The sequence below is a fragment of the Venturia canescens genome, chromosome 10 (assembly GCF_019457755.1).
Source record: "Venturia canescens isolate UGA chromosome 10, ASM1945775v1, whole genome shotgun sequence".
Taxonomy (NCBI): domain Eukaryota; kingdom Metazoa; phylum Arthropoda; class Insecta; order Hymenoptera; family Ichneumonidae; genus Venturia; species Venturia canescens.
This window is the reverse complement of record NC_057430.1, coordinates 15,864,011-15,887,535: the sequence shown is the minus strand read 5'-3', so window position 1 is coordinate 15,887,535 and position 23,525 is coordinate 15,864,011. Positions and strand designations below refer to the sequence as shown.

Here is a 23,525-nt window from a genome sequence, read left to right as displayed (position 1 = left end):
ACGATTAATCCTCATTGGAGGTTTCGACAGGGTTCAAACAATCAGGCGACCTCAAACTTCTTCGTTTACTTATTATCGAAACAATATTTATTTACACTACAAAATAACGAGGAATTATTTGCACATGCAAATCTCTGAGAGAGAGAGAGAGAGTAAGAACAAAGAAAGAGGGAGAAATAAAGTAGGATTTTCATGGACTCTTTTCTGATCGTTCTTTCACAAAATTGTTCCTCCGGAGTACCAGATATTTGTATGGCACTGCCTCGTCATATTCGGTCGTTGAATAGGCTCAGGAGAAAATTTTATGAACAACATTGAATTCCGGTTCCTCAATGATCGATTCGTCGATCAGTGATCTTAGAAATCATTTTTCTTCTTGCACGTTTTCGATAAATTTTCGAAATTTTTCATCTAAATTTATGAGTAAAAATGAAATATTTCTAGTCCACCGACGTCGGGTAGCGTCTCTCTGTAGCCAAAATGTAAAATTTCTCTCACTGTACTCGAATAGAAACGATCAGGACTCACAGGCACTGTTTTCTCAAATAATTTCATACAAAAATAAATTGTCATGAGAGAGAGAGAGAGAGCAAAAGTGAAGAAAACAATAAATCTAAGATTATTTACAAAAAAATAAAAATAAATCAAAAACGAGATTTCACAGCATTTTGGTGAAACGAAAGATCGATCTTGTGGAATGATCCTATTCAATTACGTAGCAGGGTAGTAGAGAAAGAATTTGAAAAGTGAATGGGGAAAATAGGAGAAAGGAATCGAACAGATTCATTAGGAAAAGGCTCAGCGAGGCTCCAATCGATTTTCAACATAAATTATCAATAAATCGATGATCAACAGAAATGAAACGGATCAATTGTAAAATATCGATGGACGATACGACGAATGAAATCGATTGATTATCGTAGCATCGATATTATCCATCGATTAGTTTCGATTATCGATATTAATGTCAATCGCCAGGAATCTCGAGTACAAAGAGCAACGAATTCCCACAATTATTTCGCCTTACAAATCTTTTTTTTCATTTTTTTTTTCATTTTTTCTTTAATCTGGAATACGTTCCGTCGTCGTACTCGAGTTTCCCAATCATTTCATAAAATATTTTCCACAAAATCGTGGTCCCAGTAAGATTATTGAATCTTTTGGAGTCTCGAGTATGTGCTTTTCCATTTTTTTTCGCCTCCCTGAGCTCTGGCAGCAATAATCGTAACATTGTTCACGTATTCTCGTGAATCTTCTCACTGTCGCGTTCTCCTTTCGTCGTTGTAATCTTCGTTTGCTTCTGAATGTTGAATTTCTTCGAGAATTTTCACAGCTTCTCGACACTCTTCGTTTCCGTTGGTTTTCGTCGTCGCGAAACACTTCTGCGTTGTCTCTCGCGCCACACGTGATTTTTTATTGCATGTGGTAAGAAAAAAGTTCTCTTTTGTGACGAATATTGTGTGTGTGTGTGTGTGTGTGTGTGTGTGTGTGTGTGTGTGTGTGTGTGTGTGTGTGTGTGTGTGTGTATTTTTTTCTTCTCATTTTCTCTTCTAGATGATCGACGTGATGAGTCTTGCCTTGAAGTTGACTATGCGCTCACTCGTTGCCGCCAAACGCTGTTAACAAAATAAGAGAGAAAGCCGTTAATCGTGCTCTTCGAATTCACAATATTCACCTTGGATTTTAATGACCTTCTACGAGATTCGCTATTTCATCGTTCCTATGAGAATTTATGAACCGTTTACGTTGAGCAATTTACCGATTTGTAATAATCGTTCGACTGGATATTTTTCAAACCGATTTCAACGAATTACGCAAATCACTCTCGCTGCCATTCCGATTCAAGCGGATTAAAACGAGTGAAAAATTCGATGTCATTGACGTGCCTTTTTCGTAATGGTTTTCTTTCTTCTTTCAGTTATCACCCTTCTGCGGATTTATGATGCAATTCATCGAATAAAATCCGATCGAGTTAAAATAAACATTTCGGTAAGACGAAACTCTGACCATGGAATATGGAATTTAATGCTTTTTTCAAAACACGAATCCTAATGAATGGGAAAAAATCGAGACGAGCCCGAGTCATCATTTTTGTGGGTTTCGCTACTTAAAAAATCGTAGAAATTCACTTAGTTTTTCTCAATCTTTACGCGAATTTACAGTCGTCATTGAGTCATCGATTTTTTAGTTTTTTTTTTTTAAAATAATTTCGTGTTCCCAACATCAAGAATTGAGTAAACCGGCAAAGTGAAAATTTTCGTAAGTTTTAAAGTCCCTTAATTGAAAGTTCCGTTAAAATTTCGGGAAACTTGGTGAATATTGTCTTTGGAAATCCTCTCGTTACAAGTACGAAAAAGCAAACCCAAAAAGCTGCAAATTTTGTTGCAAATTTTCGGACGTTTCGCCGTTTTTTTTCTTCTAAATTAGTAAAAATGTATTTTCGCGTGAAAAATTTGGTGGTCGTCACAGTTGCTCGGTAATTGGGTAAGCGATGGGTCACCCGGGCGTTCCGCGAGCGTCGAAGTTTGGGGCGACGGAACGAAGGGAAAAACGAGTGCCGCAGTTGGAAAGAGCGAGAGAGGAAAAAAGAACGTTCGGCGGTGCTCGCGTGCCTCGAAGCAGCCGCGAATACGTGCTCTTTGTAAGAATATTTACGCGGGGAATGTTGCGCAACTGGGACGGGGACCCCCGGGCTCCGGGCGGACGAGCTATTTCATAGAGAAAGTCCGGAGCACAACATTTTTGCTTTCCAGCGATTCGGCTTTGCCGGGAGAGGCCCCCGAATTGCGTAATTATTTTACGCTTTTATAACTGGAGCACCGCACACGAAATTCCTCTCTCCTTTGCCCGCTCGATTGAAAAGGGGTCTGAATCGAGTGCTCGGGAGTCGAGAAAGATCGACGACTTTTCATCCCTTGGGGCGACGAATATTTGAGTCGCGATTAAACTTGTCCCGGAATATATCTTTTTTCCCCTGTATATTAACTGCCAACGACATTTTTTCAAACTGGATCTCATGATATCGTTGGATTTCCTTATTTTTTTTTCAATTTTAATAGTCCACGTGAACGAGTCGACGATCGATCGAACGGTTCGATCGAAAGGATTCAGCTTCTTCCTTTTTTCGACGCCGTTCAGTGAGCCCCTCGACTGCAACCGTTGCCTCGAATGAAGCAATCGAAATGTTCTCGCTTTGTGCGCCAAAGAGACTAATCGCGGTGGGAAGCTCGAGCAATTAACCGAGAAGCAATATCGGGGCAATTTGCTCGTGTGTTTGTCTACCTTTCGCATTTCTCACTATTTACCAGTACGCCGGTCAAGAGAAATACACCATTAAATAAGCGAAAGTCATAAAAGTGTATCAGGAAGAAACCATGCAGAGAAACGTTTGCGTAATTTTATTATGCCAACGAATATGTACGCCCCGCTCCTCAGCTGTTATGTGCATCTCCGTTTTGCAATCGCGATTCTTTATTATGCGAGAGATTTTTAATTGCCTTCACGGTTGGATATTTTATTGAGCCGAAATCCTCGTTTCTGCTCTCAAATACCTGTCGCTCTGACGCCAGTGGAAAAAGACCTTTCTGTTCGTAAAACTTTCTCCATTTTGTGCGGGAATCTTGAAATCATCGAAACCGTCTGACATTGAAGAATTTTTTTCACTTTTTTCCCCGATATTTTCTATTGCAGGGTGTCGGAAACGATTTGCAAGATTTGACATGCCCAAGGTCGAGGCTAGTCAACAAAATTCAAGTGAAAGTGTCTCGATGCCTCAACCTTTGAAAATCTAAAAGTTAATTTTCTCCAGACCGATAAAAAATTACTGAAAAAATGTAAAATTGAATCCGAAAATGAAGCAGCTGAGGATTGCTCGAAGGGTGACAGCGTCGATGAAAAATTGATAATTCGAATCGATTTGATGACGAGTCCGAAGAAACGATACTTACGAGGATAAGGTCTTGTATGAGATTCGAGATTCCTCGATTAGCGATAACGAAGAGCCTGGTGACGGGTCCAGGAACAGCTTCGGTGGTGCCGTCGTTACGTCCTGGCGAGGGTGCTCCAGCAGCGACGTCGCCCTGTTGAGAGCTTCCGCTTCCGGCGACGAGCTGAAAAATATTCGAGGTAACGGAGCTCAGTTGTAGCGGGGGGTGGGATATTCCGTCGTTTTTCACTCTTTTCTCATGGACGAGATCAATTTTGAATAAAAACAACAACAACAACAAAGCTGATCCCTCGGTTCTCTCAGGGACGAGAATTTTTTGGACGATCCGTGAGAATACAGAGGAAATCGAAAAGAACAGAGAAGAAAATTTAATTAAAAAAAGCTCCGAAATCGAAGAAACAAGAACAAAAACAGAAAATTTTTCTGTCCGCAGGCAAAATAATGGAATAAAAATGAACAAGAAACATCGATCATGCGAAAATTCGGATGTTGCGGTATTCAAGACATGACATTGGGCGCAAATTTCAAATTAAATTTTGTCATTCTCCGTACTGGTGAACGGTGGAAAAGAGATTATTACGGCAAAAATAAAGAAAAAAAAAAAAAATTCAAGATAAATTGCAGATCTACGTAAGAAAAGGAGATAAAAATGAATAAAATCCAATCAAATTACATACGTGGATAATACAAAAATAGAGCAAAAGAGCAGAAAATAGACGCGTGCATATACCGGTGGTGTGTAAAACAGTAGCTTCCATTAATCGATCAATGAATTATTTCATCACAAAACATATACCTACAATAGTAACTTTCAATAATAATGTAGTATATGCACCTCAACGTCCACAGCTCCAGCGCTCCCGACACTACGGTGCTTACACCTCTCACGATCTCATACACACATCATTTATCACAAAGATATTGCCAGATAATGGCCATTTAAATCCTCCTACTTGGACAGCGAGGTAGAAAAAAGAGTGTGACGGGATGACTTTTCTTTAAACCGCTCTACAAGCTGGACCGATGGAGCGATTTCGACGCAACAAGTCTCATTCTCAAGCTGAGGAAATTTACTACGAGTAATGTTCTCTGTGATTTTTCGATATCGGCCAAACTTTCGGAGCAAGGACCATCCGAACTCCCGAAAAAAAGTCATTTCGCTTTTCTCCTTTTCTACGTCCCTGCGCATAAGTATAAATACACATATTTTAAATGCATATTTATAAATATATGTTTGCCGCCACAATTCTCCTTCCCCTGCGATCCTGCCGCTACTGAAATCCCCTAAAGGTGCACTCCTACGTCGATATGCTGTCAATCGTTGCCATCGTAATAACAATTGTTTATATCGTTACAGAGCGAGTGCGAGGTGGCCGAAAATATGGTGTTTTGGCAAACCGACGTACACGGGTGAGCTCGGATCCGAAGAAGGAGGAGAAGCTCGATGGCTCTTTAAAATAAATTTTAAGGAAAAGCTAAGATTTTTCTGAAGGGCGATCAACGCCCGTGCGATCTCCGACTCTTCGCTGTAATCTGCACTCTTAAATGCTCCACGATTATCGAGCTTCTGTCCTCCGCTTCGTCCTCGAGATAAAAATTGATAAAAAAAATATGAAAAAAGGCTTATTGTTGGCGGTGAAAATGATGCGGGCAAACGAATCAGCTCTGCCATCGAGGCTTGTTGAAACTCGATTTAAACACCTGTTCACCTCTCTTTATCGAATAATTACTGTCGCCTTGGACTCCTGGACCGAGGCGACTCTCTACAATGTTCGTTCTGCCCGCCTGAGCGAGCCATAACCGTGCTGATTCGTCTGCCACAAACTCATTGCAGGGGGGGGAGGATTCGAGGAGGTAAGAAAAATGGTATTTGACAGCAATTGGAAAATTTTGAAGGTATTTTCGGAATCTCTGGATCATTGAAATCGAGCGTGAAAAACGATCGGGATAAAAGATACGAAGAGAGTTTGCTGCTCGGATGCTTAACGACGTCGGAAATCGAATCCCGGTCATAAAAATCTGACAAACGTTCTCGAAGCAACTTTTGTCCATTCGTTCAATACTGCAATGACTTTTAGCGTTTATTTACAATAACTTCGGTGCTCCGAATCAGGACAGCGATTTCTCGAGTTCAAAAGTTCAATGGGAAAATTGGGCTTCCGAAAATACTTTTCAATTTAACGATATCGAATACCATTTTTGAAGGTTTAAAATCTTGCTTTTTTTTCCAACTTTGTGCTCCGCTACGATCGACACTCCTGAGATTTAGTGTACAATCAATAGTGCGTTCTACCGTACGAAAAAACAATATAAAATCCGTATTTGGTGGTGCAGGTGACTCGGCATTGCCCAATCCGACGAGACACGTAAACTAACGCACGATTTAATAATCGATTTATATTTCCTCATTTTCTTCTACGGGAGGCCTAAAAATATAAAAAAATTGTCACAAGTCGGTGGTCGTCAGCGTTGCGTCGGGATCGTTGGCCGGGTGGAACGATCGGATGATTAATGTACTTGGACTCGCGCGTACGATACTTTCGTTATATCCACGAAAAAAGAAATGGAAAAAAATAAACAAAAAATAAGAATAGAGAAAGAAAGGAAGGAAAAAGGCTTGAAAATTGAGATTCGAGAGCATGCGTTTCGTGCAAGGAAAAACGAGAAACTTTCGTCATAAATAGCACAGCCGACACCTCGATTAAATCGTAAGAATTAAGGTCGAGAGATTGGTGAGTTTGTTAGGACAGAAAAGAGATGAAGAAATCGGAAAGAAAAAGACTATAGACGCGAACACGTTAATCGATCGAGTTATTCGTTTCTTCTTTTTTTCTTGAAAAATCGTAAACGTGGTAAGAGATAAAAGCTCATTACAGATGTGCGAAGGTGCGAGAGCATGCGTTCTTTTTCTTGTTCCGTTAGGTGATATAAAAAGGTGCAATTTTCGTGATTGGGATACTCGTAAAATGATTTTTTATGAGATGATTTATGATTCGCCGTGAACATTACAAAAACTTGAAATTTTAAGCTGCTTTTACATTGTTTGGAAAAAAAAAAAAAAAAAATGATTTTCAAGTCGAAGCAAATTTTGCTCGATTATTCGTCATTGAGATTCGAATGGAAAGTATTTTAATGCGTTTTACAACGTCGAATCCGCGTCTGATCACTCCCAGCTGTAACTACTTGGGAAATAAACTCTCCAGAATTATCGACATATCGATCTCGATCCAATATTCTATTTATAAAATTTAATGCTTCAGTGGCAATCCGGTTTCAGCGGCCCATCAAATTTACTGTTCCAATTTTTTTGACTGCAAGTGGAAATGATATTCAGTTTATTTTTAACGGATCAATGACGCGAATGTCGAGAATCGATTGACCTTTTCACTGCTCAAGGAACTCTGATCTCAACGGATCTTGGCCAGGGCGAGATTGATTGGTTTTCAGACTTTTTTCTACGTTGACAAACTCAAAATTTACGAAAAAAATTCACATTTTTGTACTGCTCGATCGTGATCAGACGTTCGAACCTGTTCGACAGAATTCGTGAGACTAAAAATGTGTTAAGTTGCCTCCGAAGTGGCAAAGGTCACAGAAAATTTTTGAATTCTCATTGAAACAATGCAAACGGCGCATGAATCTCGAGGTTAGTGCACTGAAAGAGAATTATGCTTGAAAAATTATCGTGAAAATCGTCACAACGAAGGGACAATTCGATTATTCTTGAAATTACAATAAAACGAAATTTCGAATGCGAATGAAAGGAGGAAGAAAAAACTTTGTAACAGGACATGGTGCTGGATCGTTTCTAGACTTCGTAAAACAAACAAAAACCGGGAATTTCGAGTTCTAGGATAAAAAAATAGTGCCCGATTCGATGTCAACAGAAAGGATTCCCCAAACGCGAAGAATTTTGAAAAAAATTGACGAAAAAAGTGGCCAAAACTTCATATTTCGCTTCCCAAGAATAATTGAAACCTCAAACTCCAAGAAATTGGAAAAACTCGAAAAACAAATTGCACCACTTGGCAAAAAATTTGAAAACTTTGAACAAAAGTTACTCTGCCCCTCGTCGATCAATGAAAATCCTTGGACCGTGTCCCATGACAACCAAAGAGAAGAATAAACTAAAAAAAGTGATTATCACACTCGTCCCAAAGTTGTTGGGTTTCACGATAATTGGCGCGATGAATTTGGGTGCAAAATGAATGGAATTGTAAATTCCCTGTGAAGATGAGAGTTTGGCGTGACATTGGTGGTGATGATTGTTTGATTGTTGTTGGTGGTTGTCGGAAGGAATGGCGTACCGGTGGTTGCGTGCCAGCTCCGGGCGCGGGGGCAGCTGCGGGGGCGGGGGCGACGCCGGCATTGGCAGCGGGAGCACTGGGGGCCGGAGCAGCCGGTGCTGGCGCGGGAGCAACGTCACGCGAGGCGCTTAGACCTAGACCGAGGCTTTGCGTTCCCGCTACGACGCGATACACCGTACCTGCCGCTCTAGCCGCCCCGTCCGCGGCTTGCTAAGAAGACAAGACGAGCTTTCCTTTACTCATTCACTTTTCATCTCATCCCAACAACAACAGCAACAACAATTAAATCCACTTTCTATTCTCCTCCAGATTCAGTCGTTTCTTCTCGTCGATACTGAAAACCTTTTTCTCGTTACGTCATTCGAGCGTGGATGCGGCGACCCCTTCGCTTTTTTCTCCGACTTCCTGCCCTTCCTGTAGCCTAATTCGCTGATATCGATTCGTACAAAGCTGCAATTAATTACGTTAGTTTTTCACAAGTTCGAGTCACTCGAATACCGACGATTTCGAGCCTCTTCGATCCTGGGGATCGACCGAGTTTCCATCCACGTTCTGCGGCCTCTCGGCCTCAATTTCGCCTTCCGAAACGCCCGTCTTACAAAAACCGGACCTATTTTTTCCACGATTTATCAAACAGCGAATCGGAACTGATTTTTCCGGGGTTTTATCGATGACGTCGAACTCTTTCGATCTCCACACTCAGCCGGTGAATTTTTCGAGCTTTCCTTCAACTCTTTCGACCCGTCCAGACTGCGGGAGGATCTGCAAAGAGGATGAGCCGATCGAGAAACCCTGAAATCCTCGACCTCTCGCTTTCCCGCAGACGATAAAGTCTCCGGGGTGAAAAAATCGGCGGTTTCGGAACCCGAAAGTGAGGTCAAGCGACCAATTTCTCACTTTTCTCGACACTCTTCCTCGATCTCGATTCTTTCGTTAGTACAACTCTTATTTCGTATATTTAGCGTTATAATTAGATGCGAATAATCTACGGAGTATCGCTAAGCAACCGTTGATGATCGGCGATTCGCTCGTTGTGCTGTCTGTAAGAAAAGGTTTGATTAAGCCAAAGATTCGGTGCGCTCCTGCTTATGAGCGTGCGGGGAAAGAGAAGCAGTCGAAGATGACGGGAAATCCGAGCCGAACGACGTTCCGGTGCTTGTTTTCTCGCGATTTCGCGAGGAGCCGCTCGCCCGAGCGAGCCGAAGAACCGCGCTCGAGAGCTCCGGCCAAAGTGTCACAATCCTCGCGGCTCCGGCTCCCTCCGCGGCACGAAGGAGTCGTGCAATACTGACCGCGATAGAAACGAAAAAAGGGAAAAACGTCGGAAAAAACGGAGGTGAAAAAAAGGGTGAAAAACCAGCTCCGCCGACTGTTAAGCAAGGCGATTAGTCGCTCACTGGCAGCTCGATACTGAGACACTCGCGCGCGGATCATGAAACATTGTGAAATTGGTTGGAACGATCTGCGGCCTCCTGCACGTGATTACGCTTGTTCCGCGTGCACCGCTCTATCTCGTTTAGATTATTTCTCTTTCTAGATCACACGAAAAAAAGCGATCTCGCCGGCAGGAAAAAAGTGGCGATCGGGTTTGTTGCGATTACATTATTGAAATAAGCGAATATAAATTTTTCTCTAATCAATTAACTGACGCGATAAGCAGTAGTCGCTCGGTATTTACACGCTTCGAACTATCGCGACAGGAAGAATTTATGCGATCATTTTTTTCCCACTTTTTATGCTAATTCGATCCGTCTATTGATTCGCTTACGAAATACTCGACCATTTTTATCCAAACATCGATCGACATTCGATGGAAATGGAGTTATAAATGTCACGTCGATCGATCCAATTATGAGCTCGGTAAAAATGAGATTAAAGAAGATTTTCAACCGTCCATTTCGAAGCCCGTTTTCACTCCCTAGATTTTTTCTTTTTTACGTGAAACTCATCCTTTTGACTTTTTTGTTTCGACAATCCGTGTCACGGTTGAGCTGAAACGGAATATTTTCGTCGTTTTGCTCCATTATCGGGGTGATCGAGAGCTAATGAAATCCCGTTGAGCTCTGAAGACTCCGAGCGACGCTCAACGAGCTGCAAAAAGTGGCGCAAACGTTACGGACCTCACGGGACGATTTTTCGAGCTGGGACTTGACACTCGGAGCTCCTGCGACCGATAACGCTTATGGAATCGCGACTTTCACCGTGCCCTTGCCCTCCCCTTCCACTCCAGAACGCCACTCTTTGATCTCGCGGTAAATCGGTGGCATTCGCCATTTGTATTGGAAAACGTGTCAAAAAATCAAAATAACCAAAATTGGGATGGTTTTTTCGCGTTTTTCCTTCCGCGATCGACGAATTCTTGGGCGCTTTTCGATCTGATTTTCTGAGTTTCTCAAGTTGTAAAAAATTGGCTCGTCTTGCGCTTTTCCATACTGTCGGAATGGAAAATCTCGAAGTTGACAGCTGTCAACGAGATTTTCAAAGAACCTGCATGACGAACCTTCACATTCACGTTTTTTGAATAATTATTTTCAGCCATTATTTTTTGAAGAGATTGGAAAACTCACCCTGATGATGTCGAAGAGGAAGTTCCCCGAGCCGCCCCCACTTCCTCCGGCCCCGGCTCCACCAGCGCCTCCGGAGGCTCCGAAACCGAAGTTCAGAAATCTCTTGTTTCGATTCTCGTCGTCACTGACCTCGACGTCCTCCAGCGGAGCCAGCTCCGATCCTCCGGCTTCGTTCGCCTGCTCGTCGGCAAACTGCACTCGCACTTCGTTGTTTTGGGATTCAGCTGTTTCCTCGGCCAAACGGTCCTCGGCTTCCTGGTTCGCGGTCTGGAAATTTCATCGAGAAATGAACCTTCGAGCACGAGTGACAGAGGGGGGGGGGGGGGGGGGGGGGTTTGTGAAACGATGATTGGATGGAATGTGATGATCGAAAACCATTTTAAACATTTTCCGTCTTTTCATGAAAAATCATTCGAAATTTTCGTTTTTAGTTGACAAAATTCAATTTCTCGAGACTTTTCATTTAAATAGACAAAAAAATCTTGATTCCCATCCAAGTCCCATAAATGACTGAGCCATTCGAGGTCCGGTTCGCACGGCCCCTGATTGAATTCGGTGAAAAAGATCGTCGAAATGTCTGAATGAATTTCTGCCAAAATGGGATTAAAAACCGGTACGAAACGCCGGCAGTTCATCGAAATAGGTCGCAAGGGAGCGTCGAGCCGAAAGAGAAAAACGAAAATGTAATGCAAGGAATAATAAGCGGATTGAGGGAAGAGCCACCAAGAGCACGCGCGAGAGTGAAGAAGATTCACCGATGAATTGATGCGAGAGATGAGCGATAAGTCTCACCCCCGAGGGCGGGGTGAGATGCACCGAGATCCGAGTCGCGGCCGCCCCGATGGGAGGAATTTTTCCTTTCCTACCGAAGCCGGTTGGAGAGCGACGAATCCGACGAATGTGATGAAGAAGCTGGGACTGATGGAGCGCCGAAAAAGAGTTTGAGCGATCGAGTGCGTGATTCGCTGCGAGAATGGCGCGAGAGAGAAGTAAAAAATGAAGAGCGAAAGAGCGTGGAAAGAAAAATGAGGAATAATGGTGGCCGATTGTCCCGCCGGTGTTTCTCGAGGCACATTGTCCCAGCAGTGCCGCTCGAGAGAGCGAATGAAAAATGCTAATTGCTCTGAATTTTCTCATCTTTGCCGATCTTTGTACCGAAGACGATGCGCGCTCGGTCGAGGACCTAATCGTCGTCCTCGACGCCGGTGATTCCGTAGCCCCAGCGTCCTCCTCGTCCGGAGGAAAAGTCGGCAATGATATCGAAATTCTCGAGCCACTTTTACTCGTCGATGACAACTTATCGCCCCCGCTCGATCCAGAAACCTGCTCGCTCTTCTTATCGTCGTCAAACGGCGACGCCGCCTCTACCGTCGTCCCATCGCTCGTTCCCCCTCCACTCCTTCCTCCACCACCACCTCTTCTGGCACCACCGCCCAGCACACTCTGAAGAATCACCGGACCGAGGACCTTTATCACCTCGGACGTTATCGCGTTCACCTTTCGTTCGACTATCTAAAAAACAAGAGGACTTGAGGTTCTCCTTCGTTTTATCTTCCTCCCGCTGCACTCACGCGGCAGCTTCTCATTCTTATACGGCTTGGAAAGAATCTTCGAACAGACCCGGAAGCTTTTTTATTTCGAGCTCTCTTCGATCAGCTGGCTAAAATCATTTGACGTTTCGCAATGATGATTTTCGGTTTCGATTTATTTACAAACGGAATTATTTTTCTTTACTTTCTTCATCGAGCTCCGAAGCTAATGTTATACTGCTGACAAATTTTCATCCGATCGAGCGCAGCGCTCCAGCCGCGTGTCACAATCACTCGAGTTTTCTTAAGAAATCATTCCGATCCCAACAGTCCTGAGAAATCGACGTTTCGTCACGACTCGATGGATCTGGTGTGACTAAAAAGTGTCAAAACCCAGTGACTCGGTGCCTTAAAAAACTCGTCGAAACGTAAAACGGCTCGATTAATTAATCTTTTGGAATCGCGTAATCGAAGACGCGATAAAAATCGTTGCTAAAATCAGAGACTCTCGTTTCTTCAGATTTCTACTCGTTCCCGAATCCCGGAAGATTTTCAAGGGCCTTATCGGAGTTGCGCCAAATTCGGGCTTACGTCAGCCACGAATTCTCGCATCGCAAATAGTGAGCGTTTGGACGACGCGAGTGCACCGCAACGTCGCGGCGCATCTTATCGCGTGTGCATTAAACACGTGCATACGAAGACAAACGCGACTCGAGAGTGCGGTCGCTTCTCTCCGAATGATTTTCTTTTATTCCCGCTGCACGTCACGTATAAGAGTCAAGAGTCGGTGAAACAAACGCGCACATGACAATCGCGTATTCGAAACGTACCGGAGAGACGCACCGATCTCGAAGCGTGGACTCTCCTTAGCTTGGAAAGCGCTCGTTTCCTTGAAAGTATAATAACTTTTGAGCGCTCGTTTCATCATTTTTCTTCGACTAATCCGACTGACAATCGCGCCTTCGTGCAATAGAATAATGAATAAATGTCCCAATACTTGTTGGAATACGAAATCTGAATTTTAACATTTGTGAATAAAAACTCGCGATTCTCGAACGTGCGGGAGATCGCAAATCGATGGTTCGTCGGTGTCCCCTTTGCGAGGATCTTCGTAACGAATTTCTCGTTTGAAGCAACGGATTTTACCACGTTTTCTATCCGAATCAACTCGACAACGATCCCGGGAATAATTCGTTGGAATTTCGCCTCCGAAAACGTGTAGAAATTTTGAAAAAATAGTCAAACGTGGGACTTTTAGGATTGAGCAATATTTTCCCAAAAATTGTAAAATCGTAACGAAAAATATCTCGCTCGTAAGCACTTCGCTTGACCGACGATTCCGATCGCAGAGGCCTGATCGAGTGTCTGTGGACCGGCGCTTCGTCTGCTAAGTTTCGAGTGGAAAAAACGTCCGCGCTCATCAGTCGTAGAACGTTTTAAGGATTTTGTTTATTGAACGATTCCGAAACCACGAGGCCGATAAATCCTCGAGTCATCGGGCTCTCTGAGAGCTTCTCCAGCTTCTTTTTCATCGAATCCTCACGTTTCACCTCAACTAATTAATAAACGAATGTCACTTGCGAGCTTTTGTACCATAAATCTTTGTTCCATCTTCCACGACAAATGTCCGCGAAAAGATTTGATTTTTCAACAAAATTGAGAAAGCCAATCAACATTAATTTTGGCAGCGAAAAAAATGTTATTTTTCAAAATCTCAATTTTTTCGTGATTTATTGAAAGCGTTACAAATTTTTCTTACGGATTCCACTAAAATTGGTATTTTTCGAAAATTTTCGAAACAACGAATGAACGTTGATTCTCATATCAAAAGATCCCCGAGTTTTGGAGCGCTTTCAACGGTTCATCTTTTTATTCTTCATCTTTTCAACGATTCTCAAGCTAGTTTTTTCATCCCCGCAAACAACCGTTAAAGAGTAACCTGCAGGTAGAAAAATGTTCAAGAAAAAAGTGCTGCTCCGTGTTTATTTATTGAAATAAACATTTGTGATGGCGCGTACGAGAAGATATTTCGATTTTCACGATGTTGTTAAAAGCATCTCGAGCTAACGCACGATAAAAAGGTCTTCCTTTCAACATCACGCGATTCAACGCGGCAGCCAGCAAGCCGCGATCGCGATAATAATACGGGGCAGCGTCGTTTTTCTCGTTTCGAAAAAGTGAAGGAGCGAGCGCCACCGGGAGATCGAGCTGCGGAGAAAGAGTCCGAAGAGGAGGATCGCCGGAAGTTTTTCTCCGGACTTCCGCTCCTCTTTAAACTCACCGCACATAGATGTGTTACGGTGCAACGAGTTTTACTCTTACTGTACGTTCCGCTATGAAGATTTAACGTTCACCAAGATTCCTCTTGCATATAATCATCATAATAATCACAATTATTTTCATTTTCGTAACGAAAATAAAAGAATTTTCATTCGGGATAAAACAATGAGAAGGACTCGATCGTCGGTTGATTCGCGTGCTTTTTATCAAACTCGAGGCCCGAGTCTTCCTTTTTTCGTACTTTTCTCGAAAGTTTTCAACATTTTTCTTCAAAGTTTTTTCATTATTTATGATTTAATCGAGAAATTGATTCGTTGCTGTTGCAAAGACTCGGTAACGCATTGGCCCAGTGATTGATTCGACGTTGTTGTCGCCGTTTATAATTGGAATTGAAAAAACGTGGCTGTGCCAAAGTTCCGAGAAATCGGTTAGTGGCGGACAAAAGTGGTAATTTTTCGAGAAATTCTTGGCGGTTTCGGGCAGCACGATTTTCGGAAATCGCCGAGAGATTCGTTCACCCAGCGGATATCGGAGAGACTCCGCAAACGCAGCGTCAGCCTCTTCCGGAGTCTCGAAGCGTTGAAATTTCTACAGCGCGAGGATAAAGAGCGTTAAATATAATGGCAAGGAGGAACAGAATCGGTTGGAGGATTATCCACGCAAGACGCGTAATGAGGATCTCGCGTGGCCGCTCGCTGAGCGGGCGAGCGAAGTTAATCCGCGTGCGGAACGTCAGATAAAGAATTGGAAACGCGCCTCTCGGTATTTCTACTGCAATAACGTGTTACGAAAAAAGTATAGATATAGATGGCGCCTTAACGCATACATATTAATGCCGTAGAATAATGCGAGGGCATCGGGCGAGCGTGGAAAAGGCGCAACGGGACGGCGGAGGAGCGCGGAGCGCGAGGAATTACGACCTTTTGTCTGTCGAACCTCGGCGCGGATATTCTTTCGTTCGGCACAGGGCGCCATGCCAAGTGAGTTACTTTCTCGCTCGGAATGTTGTACGCGAGACTGTGTCCGGACACATAAGAAGCAAGAAGCGAGGATTAATATCTGCTCGCGGGGACTCGGCTATCAAAACGCGAACGCATGAATCTCCGGCCGCGAAAGTCATTTGAATCGCTGGCTCTGTTAACTGCGCTTTTTCCCGCCGTTCCTATTTTCATCACTCGCCGCAACATTGAAACTCGATTTTTACGTCCGTTGAGGCGATAAAATGTGGGTCGGTGCGGAGGGCGAGTCCATCGAAAGTGCGGGAAACGAAGGGTCGTTTTTGAAGCTACGAGCTTCCGTTGAGTCGCTCGACTTTCGTGTAGCCCAAGATTAGAAAAGGGTCGAAAGAATCTGGCCCCGAAGCTTCGAACTGCGAAAAATCTCTTTTCCGACTTCCACAGCCCCGCGCTTTTTCTGCATTGAAAATCGTTTGTTTACTTTCGCACGTAAGAAAGTGGCAATTAAATAAGCTTCATTGGGCCCGTTATTGGAGTCGTTTTTTACCGATTCTTCGAACGCGTAAATCGGAACGAAAATTCACCTCGCGGGCATCAATTGCGGTGAACGAGCCACCGTTTCTGTGGGATTGAATCATCATATTTTCAGACTTTGCTGCTGAGCGCCGTTGAAAATCACCGAGTTTATTCGATGCTTGAGAAAGCAGTCGTAAATAATGTCATTAAACCGTAAGAGCATGCAAATTCTTCATGGAATCACAGAAAGTTAATTTTTTATTAATTTTTACTCGTTTTTTTCTCAAAAACGTTGTATCGATTGTTCGAATAGTACTGAACTCGACAAAACTCACCTCCGATAGCTGAGGGAACAATTGTCGAAGGATACCGATCGTTCTCTTGCTTCTGAGAGCTTCTTCGTTGTCTCCTTCCACCATGACCAATCGTTCCAGTACCTGAAACGTTGAGAGAATAATAAAAATTTGATTTTTCGAAAAAGAACGTCAAGAAAGTGGCTCGGAAGCGTGCGGGGGGCTTGTCGATACTTTCGATCGTCGCGGCACCCCTTAACAGCGAATTAAGCCGTTTATTCATCTCCGTTACTACGAAAAATAGCAAAAACGTGATTTGACCTCGATTTATGAGGGTTTTGGAACACCGAATTTAAAAAAAATGTAAAAAGTTTATTTCTTTGCGAAAAAAATGCAAAAAGTCCACCCAAGCTCGGCCCTTGCCTCACCCTTTTTTGGCCTCTTTCGTTGTACGCAATTCGACGTTTATTTGCAATATTATTTTGCAACGTCAGCTAGGAGACGCCGATAAAACGGACCGAGCGTTATCCAGGATCAACGCTCTCAATAATCGCGCAAATATAGATATAGATTTTGAGCACTGCGACGATGTGTATGCTCTGAAAACGTTGCTCAACATCGTGTCAGACTCTCGGTCCACTTTCCCTCAAAGATTAAGCAGCGGCAGCAGTGCAGTTGGTCTATGAGACGGAGCGCAGCTCCTGCGAGCTGACCACTCGCTCTCAACTGTAATATCCACATATTTTTTCACGCATGATTTATGCAGCGTTTCGTACCGAGACTCCGCGACGAAAGTTATCTTCAACGTCCATCAAGTAGAGAAACGAACAGTTTTTTTCACCTTTTCAATTCTGTCTTTCGGACTTATGAAATTGTAAACGAACGTTCATTTCTTTCCTGGTGAAGCGACAAAAGTGATTTTAATGCTTGTTAACAATGAGCGGGCACATTCCGCTCGTTCGATGGAATGAAAAAACTTTTCGTTCTCCAATTCCTTAAAAAGTCGTCAGAAAAGAATTGACTCAATTTTTGGATACATTTTTCGTGAACTTTTTTCCAATTTTCTATGATTCAGGCCCCATTTTTTCGATCGTTTTTGCTTTTCTCCCGAGAGGAGCCGACGCCAATTATCGTCCGCCAAATCAAACGAACGTCAAATTCGATCTTTTTTTTCGTCTCATGAAAAACGAGCCTCTTTATTGCTCTCCCGAGTTATATAAAACCTGTTCGTTACGCAGGATGAAAAGAAAAAATGCTTGGAATCCAAATAAAATGGAATGAACACCTCGTGAGCGAAAGATCGGAAAATTCAACAGCCACCAACAATTGAGAGTAAAGAAAGAAATTTGACCATTTTTTAAACCTTTATGACTTTACTTCTCTCGGTAAAAATACCACGGAAAATTCCACGCGCGACGCAGCCGTGCGATCAAAGTTCCAATCACTTTTAACGACGAAACAATTAATAGTCGGAAAGCAAAGCAGCTCGTGCTGAAAATTCGTTCGAAATTTTCCAATGTTTTTATTTTTTTTCAAGATTTTTTCGTCTGTCAAATCCCTCAATTGTTTGCGGATCGAAAAACTCGGTTGTTTTTCAGTGAAAAGAAACACATTTCGTAATTGCTCGTTTCTGTAAAAGTGGGAAACAGGAAAAGATGTTTCCAGCATGAGACGAGGAGCTACGACGGCCGCTAAATATTCAAATATCTACGTAATTTCTGTATATACGTATACAAACGAGCAGCGATATCTCGGTTGGCTCGTTCGTTTCACGGCTTTACTTTCCCATCGGGGATCAATCGAGCGAAGAAAGTGTCCGGTGTGACCTCGCACTTCGCGAGGTTCTGAGCTGCTCGCCACGCTCCCAGAAGGTGAAAGCGCGCAGGCGCGCGGCTTCTATAACGTTCCTCCACCTTCCGCCGACGTCTCACTTTTACCTTTTGCTTTCGGACATTTCTCGGATGCTGCTGCACGTCCGAGTGTTCTCTTTACTTTTTACGATCTCAAGATCATCTCAAGCACGCGTTTTCGGACCGAAGTTCCCTTCCGCCAGTGTCGAAAGACATTTCTCGACGCTTTGCGACGTTCTCGGTGAGCTCCAGTCCGACTTTTACCCGACGAGGATACCACGAATACTCGGAAATTCATTTCTGAGTTTTAGGGCTTCGCGGAGAAAAGCAAAGAAACAAATGGAAATATGAAAACCATCAAATAATATATTCACCCTGTTTAGAAACTTTTCAACAGATTTTTCGCGCCCTCCGTTCACACTTTCGTATCTGAAGAGATTTTTTTCCCACTTCTCTGCCCAAACGTTTGAAGCCTCTTAAAAAAACTGACTTGAGGCTTGACGGAAATGAAATGCAGTCAAAGAGCCGTTTTCTCAGGAAAGTTATGAATTTTCGACCGAGTGATTTCTACACCAAGAAAATCGTTTCTCTCCCATGGTGACCACGGTGCTGGTAATGCAAGGCTACGTCGAATGTGCCCGCAACGTAATACTCATTGCCACGTCTTAGTGAGCCAGTGTGTTTACCAAGCGACGACATAATTTCTAATACTCGTCGGGCAGACTTGAAAAATGTATTAGTTACACTATGAGGTAACTCGTTGTACGAATTGCAAAATTTCAAGGCCTCTGAGGGGAGGAATGGCTCAGAAAAAACTGCAGTTCTTCAAAAATAATTGGCGTCTTGAGCCAGTGAATTGTTTGATGGACATTTTATCGAGTTCTCGACTCGATCGACTGAAATTTTGAGCTCCGTGTGAAGAGGGAAATTTCGAAGTGGAAAGATAATTTCAGGTCTTCTCGGATGCAGTAATTGCAGCAAGAACAATCGTCACGGGGCGAGTGAATTTACCTCGAAATCGCCAGCAAAACAAACACGTGCAGTATCGCGGTTGGATGTCCACGAAGTTTTGCACTTCCCTAATTGCCCATGGCGCCGAGTTCCCGGGCTCGTGATTCCAATAATTGTCGTTTATTTTCTCAGAACAGTGTAATTCGAAGTGTAACGACGAAGAACGCGGTTTCGAGCTCGTTCCAAGCGTCAAAACTCCAAGTCTCAGGACCCCATGATTTTCGCCTCGTCGCGAGAAAGCTGCGGGGCTTTTGTTCCCATTTTTTTCGCAAATAGAGCCTCCCGAAGCTGCGAGATTGCGGAGAACGATTCGAGCTCGGACCAGAAAATTTCCGCTGTTCCACTGTTTGACGATTTCCTACGAAAAAAAGGTTGTTGGAACGTCGAGACCTTTGAACACTCGCTTTCGAGGGCGTCGAGTCGCATCCGCCTCGATGATATTTCTCGCGGTATGGAGGAGGCGCAAACACAGTGAGGTTGAGCGCGAGCAAGCCTCGTGTGTGTCAGACGACACGTGCGCGTTTCCTTCGCCGGCACCGCAGCGTTCCTCGCGGTCCGAGGCTTCCCTACATTTTTTCTCGTCTTTTCCTCAAACCTGATTCTCCAGGAATTCTTCAGGGAAGCTGACCAATGAAAATATCGGACGAACCGCCGATGAAAAACAGCAGGAAATACCAAAAGATCGAAGATGTCGTGGCCCGAGTGCCTGCGAGGAAAACCGAGTAGAAGAGTCGTAAAAAATATCGAAATTGCCACCAAGCCCGGATGCAAATGAAGAAACGATTTTTCGACCACACGCCACGCTGTCAGCAAACTGGGTTTGTTGAGTATCGAGCACTCTCTATTTGCTCGACTTCGACGCCACTTTTTGTGCTCGAAAGCACGAGCCATCGAGAGAAAATCCTACTCGATGATTCGCGTTGTATCGCGTAATCGATTAACCGAGAGAAATCACTGAATAATCTTAAATACAAAACAGGAAAAAACTTGAGAGACTTCGTTTCGTAGCCACGCTCGTAGGAGAGTGACCAAAATATTATTAGGTAACGATAAACTCTCACTAAATTCTGGTGAAAGTCCTCATCGATACACTTTTCGAAATTGAATCACGAAAATCAACGATCTCCGGCACGTTTCGTCGTGAGATTTGTTCAGCAATCAAAATATCTCGAGCTCATCAACGAGCTTCAACTGGCTACGATGTTTTTACGTATTTTTAATGAAATTTTAGAGAGATATCGAATAAAGAGCTCAAAACGAACAAATTTTTTCAATGAAAATGGCTAAACTTCGTGGACTCGGCAACACTTTTCTGATCGTCGTAGTTTTTTCTCCATCCAATGAAATAAATGGCTCAATAAAAATGTCATTTCTGTTGGATAAAATCGTTTGCTGTGTTAATACATTATTGATACATTCCAATGAGAAAAAATAGTAAGAGATAACCTTCGAGTTTTTAGAACGAAGATTCTATCGCTACATCGACGGTTCCCCCTGACACCGATAAGCCCCGCACAAGGTGAGGGCTCGTTTGAAACTAAAAAAATATCCACGAGCTGAAATACACGCGGGTCTCGAAGCGATCGCATCAATGAAAACAACAATAATAATAATCTCGACACGAATTAATTGGCGTGGTATATCTCCCCGAACGATTCTGCAAACGCTGAGAGTGTCGAGCTTGTAACTCGTTACTTTTTATTGGACTCTGAATAAACGGCTCTCGATCATTAGCTGCTTAAAACGGTTGATTAAAATCGAATGAGCGATTCACTCGATTTGACGAGGGGACGAATCACTGTTTCAAAAAGTCTTTGACGTTCGTTTGAAAATTTATCAAAAAAGGGGCTGGAAGATGAAGGATTTGGGAGAAAAAGCGTGCCTTTGCTTGGGAAACGGTGAAGAAATTTGCTGAAATGACGAGCATCGACTTTTGCGATGACGCTTTTTTTTCGATCGAGGATGAAAAGCGTGGAATTTGGATTTGATTTGCGACTCACCTGTGATCGAAGCGATTGATTATCAGGAACCGGTACAGTGCTGACTAGAGCGACGGTGAAGGCAGCGAGGATCAGCGTCGTTGCGAACTTCATGATTGTTCTTCTATACTTAAGGGCTGGTATTTATCGAAGAAGAATCTGCAACGAAAGGGGAGCGTTAGAGTGCGACGAGACGAAGGGCAGCGACGAGCGGGGTGATCGAACTATTGGATCGAGGACCGGAAGCCTCCACGGGGAATCGAGAGGAAAAAGGAGTTTTGGAGCGAGCGCGTAATTTAGTGCCGCGGTTGGTTCGACGAGGCGCGAGCTGGCCGAGAGAGCCCGCGTGAAAGGTGGAGGGAGACTCAGGTGGTTCGCCTTTCTCGTGCGAGCCTGCGTCCGGCGACTATCACTTTCGACGAGTCAAATTGAAAGTCTCTCGAATCCTCCGCCTGGGCCCTCGAAGATCGGACAAAGCCCAATTTCATGCCGCTTTTTGGGCCGGGCCACGAGTTATGTAACTTTAATGAGGGGACGCTCCAGACGATCTCGATTGCATGATCGTTGCGTGAATTTAATCGCGATTTATTCGGCCCAGGGAACATCGGAGCGGCTCGAAATCTCCGGGTTTTAAGGATAAAAATTAAAGCGAATCGGCCCGACGGTAAAAGAGCTCGAAAGAAGAGTCTCGGTCGCTTCTGTTCTCTCGCCCCGCCTGAACCGGTGACCCCAAAAGCCACAAAACTCGAATCCGCGTCAAAGTGATCTCGCTTGCACTACGATCCGAAAACAAACACAAATATCATCGCCCCTGCATAAGTCTCACGTAACCTCAGCCACGGGGACATTCGTTTTTCGTGTGGTAATCACGCTCCGAGGAGATGTAGATTCAGCACGCACGCTCCTCCTCATGACGAACCGATTGCCCTCGTGGATTTTTACGAGAGTTATAACGCAATCGGGGACGAGCACGGCATGGAAGAGTCCCCTGGAAACTCGGGCGCGTAAATCGCTCCGTTCGAACCGATGTCAACAGCGCTTCGATGTTTCATTTGTGCCCCGACACTCGCGCTTCGGATCATTCGAAACGGAATTTCAACAGAAGCACTTTTGCGCTCGACGAAAAATCCACAAAACCGCAGCATTTTTGCACCTCACTCTCGACGAATTTCGCTATTTTCACGCTCAAAGGATAGGAATTCAATGATTTTGTCAGGATTCTCGATAATTTTTGAAGTCTCGGCCTCTACAGCCACTTTTTCCGAGACCAACTCACCACTCGCACGGATTTCCGAACTCGTCTCTCGCATATACTTTCTATATATTGCCCCAAATCTATATTGCGTATATTCAGCCTTAAAACTACGCTCGTTTCTTGTGTTAAACTTAAACTCGGAATGCGGAGAAGTTGCGGGGAGCTCTCGCGGCCGGCTCCTGCTCTTTAGCTCTGGCTGTAACTGTCTGTGTGGCTCGGCTTAGTGAGCGGCTTTTATTAGCAGGAGGGGCCTCGCGCCACCTCCACGCTACACTTGCGACTTCTCCGCTCCCACATCTCCCCGTGTGCTCTTCCAGACGCTCGGGGTTTGTCTCCGATCTGACACCACCAACGGGAACATCCGCGGATGAACCAAGGAGGATAGCAAATGCGAGCACGCGGAAGTGAGGAAGCAGGTGACGAAGCTCGATGGAGAGACGGAGAAATTAAAGTTCGGAAGAGTTTTATGAAGCGTGATAAAAGCGGAAAATGGGGTGGATTTTCGTGGAATTTTCAGCAAGGAAAATGGAGAAAACTAATGGAAAGTGTAAATGTTTCGGTACTTGGGGGGATCGAATCGGAAACTGCGGAGGTCTTGAAAGCTCGATGGGACTCGAGGAAATTACGAGGAGCAAGATCGTTTGATGCTCCTGCGGATGATCTTTTGAGGAGGTGGGAAAAATGACCTTGCGAATTGGGAATGAAGCAGGGAACGAAAGTCATAAAAGTGAGGAAGATTATTCTGGAATGGTGGAAAAAGAGACGCCAATTCTGACACTCTTTGAAATAAGAAGACACTCTGGAATGGGAGGAGGAGAAGATCGAGCTCGAGGAAGATTAAAACTACGAGGATAGAAAAGATGAGAAAAGTAACGGAGTAATTCACACAATTACTGAGGCTGTGAGAAGTCGAGGAAAAAAATGTAAATTTCATACAAAAGATGAAAAAAAATTGGAAGTGCGAAGTCTGCGAGGAGAAATAAAATGAAAATGAGGAAGTGGAACGTGATAATGACAATGCAGGAAGATCGAAATA

At 43.9% G+C, this 23,525-nt stretch overlaps 1 protein-coding gene across 4 annotated transcripts; it reads right to left on the bottom strand.

Moving 5' to 3' along the window:
* Window positions 1-60: 60 nt before the first annotated feature.
* On the bottom strand, window positions 61-22,682 carry LOC122417107 (brain acid soluble protein 1). Of its 4 annotated transcripts, XM_043430368.1 has the most exons (8): window positions 22,511-22,682; window positions 21,256-21,393; window positions 16,437-16,538; window positions 11,976-12,332; window positions 10,821-11,087; window positions 8,254-8,463; window positions 3,948-4,109; window positions 61-1,616 (listed from the first exon to the last, which is right to left on the bottom strand). In XM_043430368.1, exons 2-8 carry the CDS (start codon window positions 21,346-21,348, stop codon window positions 1,551-1,553), a joined length of 1,257 nt encoding a protein of 418 aa, XP_043286303.1. In that variant the 5' UTR covers window positions 21,349-21,393; window positions 22,511-22,682; the 3' UTR covers window positions 61-1,550. The 4 variants fall into 4 exon arrangements, with proteins under 4 accessions (XP_043286303.1, XP_043286304.1, XP_043286305.1 ...); XM_043430369.1 differs by lacking the exon at window positions 8,254-8,463; XM_043430370.1 differs by lacking the exon at window positions 11,976-12,332.
* Window positions 22,683-23,525: the final 843 nt, after the last annotated feature.